The 6,868-nt window shown below is 39.2% G+C and overlaps 1 protein-coding gene across 1 annotated transcript in view; it reads right to left on the reverse strand.

Moving 5' to 3' along the window:
- Positions 1-6,868, reverse strand: part of si:dkey-40c11.2 (drebrin-like protein) — a 38,852-nt gene that overhangs the window by 16,529 nt on the left and 15,455 nt on the right. The window contains exons 2-4 of the mRNA XM_037681098.1: positions 1,729-1,784; positions 1,371-1,483; positions 802-876 (exon numbers count right to left, since the gene is read on the reverse strand). Of these exons, the coding sequence (XP_037537026.1) occupies positions 802-876; positions 1,371-1,483; positions 1,729-1,784 (244 nt within the window). The remainder of the gene's footprint in view (positions 1-801; positions 877-1,370; positions 1,484-1,728; positions 1,785-6,868) is intronic.

Genomic DNA, 6,868 nt, shown 5'->3' on the forward strand with positions numbered 1-6,868 from the left:
ATATAATGTAAATGTATTGCAGTTTCAACAGTGAACATCAGTTACTGACACTGTTGTGACACAAGTCCAGCTGTTGCATGTGTGTGTTTGCTAAGGTCAGAGGTCACATTTCTCTCAGAGGTCACAGAAGGAGAGGTGTCTTGCCTCAATCTCTTCCAGGTTTTCCATGCAATCATTTCATTCCCCACAGGTGCTCACATGCGCCGTCTCAAAGGGAGTTACAGAGAGTTTTCAGACTGTGGCTGACAAAAACCCAGACATTTGCTGTTAAAAAAAAAAAAAAACATTCCACAGATGCCTCTGCTGTTGACCGGGTGATGCCTTTATATGGAAACCAGAAAATCTAGGCAACAGTCAAACACTTCCTATTGAAGTCAAACAATTAAAAAAGGAATGTCAAAGACAGAAGAGACAAACTGCACCAAGCATGATGGAGAGCAGAATAAAAAGAGCTTTTGGCCTTATAGTATGTAAATGTAACAGATTCCTTCCGGTGCAGCAGACCAAGCACAGACAGCACCAGCTCACCAAACGAACAGGAAGGGGACTGAGAACAGGAAACTCTCAAAACAATACTGAGTAAACAACCGAGTACAAATATAGAGTTTTGAGTGCTACGTGTAGAATACAAGGGCAACGAGTAAATGCCATTTATGTTTGTTGTGCAAATGAAAAAAAAAGTATTTCTAGCTTGAGCTATATGAACATTAATGAGTAGCAAGGAAACCATTTGTAAAGGTACTTCATAATATATTCTATATGTTTTTAGTGATTGCTCATATAATAATTAAATAAGGTTACCTTAAAAAAGTTTTTGATGGCTGGAATGTGACTGGCGCATTCTTGTCTCCGGTAGTCCTCCACATCTTGTCCGATCTGCAGACAAACATTTGTATCATCAGACAAAAAGGAGTCTAGATGAGAGGGAAGGAGCTTGAGGGACAATAGGTTCATATTGCTGGCATCAGATGCTAAATTCTAATCAAGATGTTTGGCTGCCGTCTAAGTTCCTGTGCTCCACAAGTCTGATTAAAGTCTACAAGCAAAATGTGTCTGCTGTGCAACAAGGTAGATTTACAGTTTTCATTCAACATGAATCAGTTGCAAAGACTGACTGAAAGGACATTTTTCCTCGAGCGCAAACAGGGCTACAGCTATTCTTCAAAAGTTCAAGATATTTTCAAACCAAACGTTAAATGACAAAAATGTCAAGGTTTGGCCTTACTTTTTTATTTTGATTCTTTATTTTTTAAGTTTATGTGACGACTTCATAAGATGCAATTTCATAGCATGTACCTGTGAATCCCACGTAAGTTTCTTACACTTGTGCTCATGTGGGGGTTTGAAATGAATAATGTTGAGCCACTCACCCAGCTTATCAACACGATCTGAGGCGCTCCTCCCTCTAAACTGCCCACTTTAAACAGTCCATACTGAGGCTTTGAGCTGTGAAACTTCCCTGCCAGCTCTGTCACATTGCCTGCTGTTGGAAAAGAAATATGGAAAGAGAAGTTTATTTTTGGGTTGTTTTATTTTCATGTATTTTTTTTATTTTTTTTGTGGCATTTAGTTAGCAATTTAAAAAAAAAAAGGTCTTAATACAGTACTGGCATGTTGTACTAACATATTTTTCAGACCAGTATAGATGCTTGATTCTATTTATCTTATTTTTTTTTAACTATAGTGTCATTTTTTTTTCTTTCCCATCTGAGAAACGTAACAGTTTACCTCCTGAGTCAGCCAGTTTGAGCTTGTTGGTAAGGCCGTCATATGTAAATAATGCCCTGGGAACATAAAAACACATACATGTTAGGTATTTAAAAAACCAAGGCAGACACATTTATCATATTAAAGCCAATGATCAAATCTTTTGAAGTAGGGATCTGTGGAAAAGTTATGCATAATTACCATCATGATTGAGATAGCTCTTAGTTTGGATAAATAGTTGAATCCTGACTGTACCGATGAGCTAAAGGCTAAAATAATCATAATGATTTATGCACTCACTATATTATCATTTTTGCATAAATATTGAGTTTATTTAAATAATTTAATGGTTATTAGCAAGTGCTTTCATATCCATCTGCTCACAACAGACATGTTCAGGCTGCTGTTTAATACACCATATTGTTTTAGACTATTATTGTTTAGCACATATCTTAGATCATTGTACACTGTTTCCTCTTATACTTTATCCAACAATGTTCAGTCAGGTCATCTGGACAGTTTATATATATTGAGTTATTTTGAGTTTATTTAAAGAATTTAATGGTTATTATATATATATATATATATATATATATATATATATATTTATATATATATATATATAGACCTTTCGTCCTTCATCCAAAGGACTTCTTCAGTCTGAAGAGCCACAAACACACATACAAACAAAAAGCCACAAAAAAAAAGAAACTGTCCAGATGACCAGACTGAACACTGTTGGATTATTTGCACCTGGATTATTGAGCATGTACTTTTGTGGTTTACAATTTATATTTTTGTTATTTTGGGGTGTAACTGGGACCTTGAGCACATAATTTTGTTCCACTTCATGGAGCACATGTGATGTGAGTGATAATAAAGAACCTTGAAGCTTGAACCTTGAAGTTCAAATAGCAACAGAAGTAGCAAGCTGTCACACTTCTTGCAGACATTTAATATTTCTGCTTGTTTAACAAAGTAACGCTAAATTGATGGTGATGTTTACATGAAAACATATTTGTTACAAGAAATGTTTGAGATTGGAGTTGTTTTAGAACTGAAGCTGTCCACTTTGGTTCCAGCCAAACTCAAATTAGCAGTTAGCTCATCAGTCTGGTCAGAATTAAAATGTATTTTTCTATCATAAGTTGCTTCATAAAACTATCTACAACACAAGTAATTGTTCATAACAGTTCTACAACCCCCTCTTCAAATATTTCAAATATTGCTTAAACTGTTTTTTTTTTTTTTCAAGAATAACAATTTATACAATGTTAGCTTAATATGTTAATGTGTTTACATGTGTGCAAAGAGGACACACACAACCATAAGGTAATGTTCCACTGTACACACATGCACTGTCTAAAACACAACAGTCTTTTTTGTGGAGCAGATATTATTACAAAGACGTTGTCTTGAGTTGTGACATATGCAGCTGTCTTGTTCTTTCATGTCTGCCTCATTTTCTGCTCTTGTTCCCGAGTGTCTTTATGTGAAAATAGGAAAGTGCACCAAGCACAAAAAACAGCTTTCACAGTTTTTACCCAGTACTTGGATGGCTCTTCAGTGTGAAACAAATGCAACTTGTGGTGCTCAGCTTGAGGTTTTAGGCGCTTTGCAGGTGAAAACCTGCCCTACCACACCCTTCAGTCAGTCCACTGTCACTGGGGCAACTCAGCTTGTGATGTGTTCTCATGAGACCAGATGCAGCTTCACTGCTCACTCATGATTGCAAGAATTTATTTGCTTTGCTGTTCAATTTCTATAAGAAAATAGAGCATGGTAAAAATGTGGAAGCAATGTCATTCTGATTATGAATGTGAGGAACGGGAGTAAAAATCTAACGTATGTGTGACATTACCAAATTGCATGGAAAAAGTTGAACTGTTGCGTCTTTGTACAAAGCTGCACATGCATTGGTGAGGGTAGAAGAATGTGCACGTGTCCGTGTGTGAATGTGTGTAGGTGTAAATCTGTCTCGGTAGGGCTGTGCCTGTAACATCTGGAGTTGGCTAGTAACAGGCCATGAGCAGCTATTACGATGGGTCAAAGGTCAAAGGTGTGGACATGTGTGCATGTGCAAGGAGCAGATAGAGACAAAGTACTCATTTAAAATGTGCAGAAAACAACAGCAGTTTAGCATACATGCTGCCAACAGGCCAGTGAACTTAGCGAACGCCTCTAAATCACTTTGTTATTTTTTCCCTGATACAACAAGTCTGTCTTTGTGCTCTCTCCCTGAAGAACAAAGCACAACAAAAATCAGTCGGTCTGAGAGAGTGCTGACAGCATAGTAACCATATTGTGTGCCCTATTTGGCAAGCTGCATGTTAGTCCAGTGTGAGGACTAACAGGCTAACAATCTATCATTTTTAATTTTTCTGATAACACTAACAAGGGTTTCCTGTTATTGTCACCAAACAATAAAAAAAAATTTTTAAACAGATTTAGGTAGACGGGCGGCACGGTGGCTCAGTTGGTAGAGCTGCTGCCTCTAAGTGAGAAGGTCGCCGGATCAAATTCTGGCCCGGGACCTTTCCGTGTGGCATTTGCATGCTCTCTCCATGCATGTGTGGGTTTCCTCCAGGTACTGTGGTTTCCTCCCACAGACCAAAAACATGCATGTTAGGCTGACTGGTAACTCTAAATTGTTCCTAGGTGTGAGAGAGAGTGAATGGCTGTTTGTCTCTTTATAGTGTCCCTGTGATGGACCGGTGACCTGTCCAGGGTGTCCCCCACCTCTCATACAGTGATGGCTGGACATGGGCGCCAGTGACCCTGGCGACTCGAAAAGGAAGAAGCAGATAAAAATAATAGATGGATGGATTTAAGAAGAATATAATATTAGTAGTGGTTGAATTCATTTTTGTTTTCTAGTAATGTCTGTGTCTTGCACAAAAATAACCACCAGAAGTTGGCAAAGATGTAACCACCTCTAGTTTAACTTGAAGCTATACATCATAAAAACACACCAAAGCAAGTAAAATATATGGTAGCTAGGGCATGAAACTTGTACGCAAATAAACGTAAAATGATTAAGAACCCGGTGCAAAAAAGAAAAGTCACGGTGTAAAAAACACATGATGAAATTTTAAGTATATGAAAAATATGTTTGTTTTTTCCCACACATTTAGTTAAGTGACATATTTACTGTTCTGTGATGCAGATAACAGAGTGCTAAATAAATGTATTACACAAAGTGTAAACAAAAGCCTCAAATGAAGCAGAAATACTTTAGTTTGTAGTTGAAATGTTGCATCCATAAAAACTACCCAACAAAATCAAGCAAAGCTGTGTTTTGTATTATTGGACTCTTATATTTAAATCCTCCTAAAGGTGTTAATTTTTTTCAGAATCTGATAACTTGAGAAAGTTATACTTTACATATTTCACACTCCTAAAGACTTCATGTTTCAACAAAGTCCATGCTCAATAATCCAGGTATACAATCCAACATTTTTCAGTCAGGTATCAGTTGTATCCTGTAAAACAGTGACTGTCAGCCCATGGGCCAGATCCAGCTCACAAGCCTTCAAAACAATGAATTATTATTAAAAACACAATCCAGCATTAATCAGCTTACTCAAAGTGCTGAAAGTAAATCAAACCTTTTTTTTCCTTTGCTATTAAACAAGAATATGCTCTTAGTGCTTTCTTTCAGGCATTACTCTTGTGTAATCAGAACTTCCATGCTATTGTTGAAACTTCAACAGTGTTCATGTTTCTATTAGTCCGTCTATGATGGGCAGTAAACCAAATCAAGCTTTGGCTTAACCGCATACACATTTCATTACTGTAATGCTGTGGTAGCACAGGCAGTTTCAGAAGCTGTAAGTTCCCAAACTAACGGGACAGACCAATCCCACCACCACACACATGCACTGCAACAGATGGAAAAAACAGACTCTCTTGTGTCTACTCCAGCCCACCTCCAAACGTAGCCAGCTATGACTTCAGAGGGAAGAGAATTGAATTGAAAAGTAGGGAAAGAGGCCACTATTGAGGGAGTCGAGGAAAAAGAGAAAAAAGCAGAGTCATAATCTGAAGCCTCAACATTTTTAAGTTATATATATACAAGAGATCAAATTTTAGCAACACTCAATAAATCTGAGACGACTACATGGGCAACCAGAATTACTATTCAAATCATTTAAGAAGATAATGAACACAAACACAGGAGTTTCTTGAAGCCTGAGCCAGCAGCAATAAGGTTGATTAATGCATATTATGCTCTGTCATTTCAGAACCATCAAAAGTGGATTGCTACAACTGTGGAGAAGAAAACTTTGTAAGTGATTATCATAACATTCTGCTACACCGGACGGCATTCAGTTTAAGTGTGAAAATACACAGGAAATACATCTGTTGTACTTTTCCTTCCTTCTTCTTTTGGTTGTTCCCTCTTCAGGAGTCAAAATAGTGAGTCATCCGTCATCCTCCTCCATCTCACTCTGTCCTCACTCCCACTACCTCCATGTCCTCTCTAACTGCATCCACATATCTACTTTTTGGCCTTCCTCTTTGTCTTTTTCCTGGCAGCTGCATTTCTAACATCCTTCTACCAATATACCCACTGTTCCTCCTCTGGACATGTCCAACCCATCTCAGTCTGGCCTCTTTAACTTTACCTCCCAGTTGTTCAACCTGTGTTGTACCTCTGAAAATCTTATTCATAACCATCAACACAGCAGCAGTGGCCAAAAAGGCTCACCAACGGCTCTACTTCCTCCGCAAGCTGAGAAGAGCGAGAGCCCCCACCCCCATCATGACAACCTTCTACAGGGGGGCCATCGAGAGCATCCTGATGAGCTGCTCCACTGTGTGGTACGGGGCCTGCACAGCATCCTGCCGCAAATCCCTCCAGCGGATCGTGAGGACAGCTGAGAAGATCATTGGCACCTCTCTCCCCTGCCTTCAGGACCTCCACAGCTCTCGCCTCAGAAGTAAAGCCCTCTGCTGGGTGGGAGATCTTGACCACCCGCTACACTGCTTCTTCAACCTGCTGCCATTAGGGCGGAGACTGCGTAGCCTCAGTTCTAGGACCAGCAGACTGTGGAACAGCTCCGTCCATCAGGCCGTGAGGATGCTGAACTCTCTGCCTGCCCCCCCTCAGCCCCCTCTCCCACTTCTGCCACCCTGCACACACTAACTCAGCTTCCTG

Source organism: Nematolebias whitei, chromosome 8 (genome assembly GCF_014905685.2).
Source record: "Nematolebias whitei isolate Nwh7 chromosome 8, NemWhi1, whole genome shotgun sequence".
Taxonomy (NCBI): Eukaryota; Metazoa; Chordata; class Actinopteri; order Cyprinodontiformes; family Rivulidae; genus Nematolebias; species Nematolebias whitei.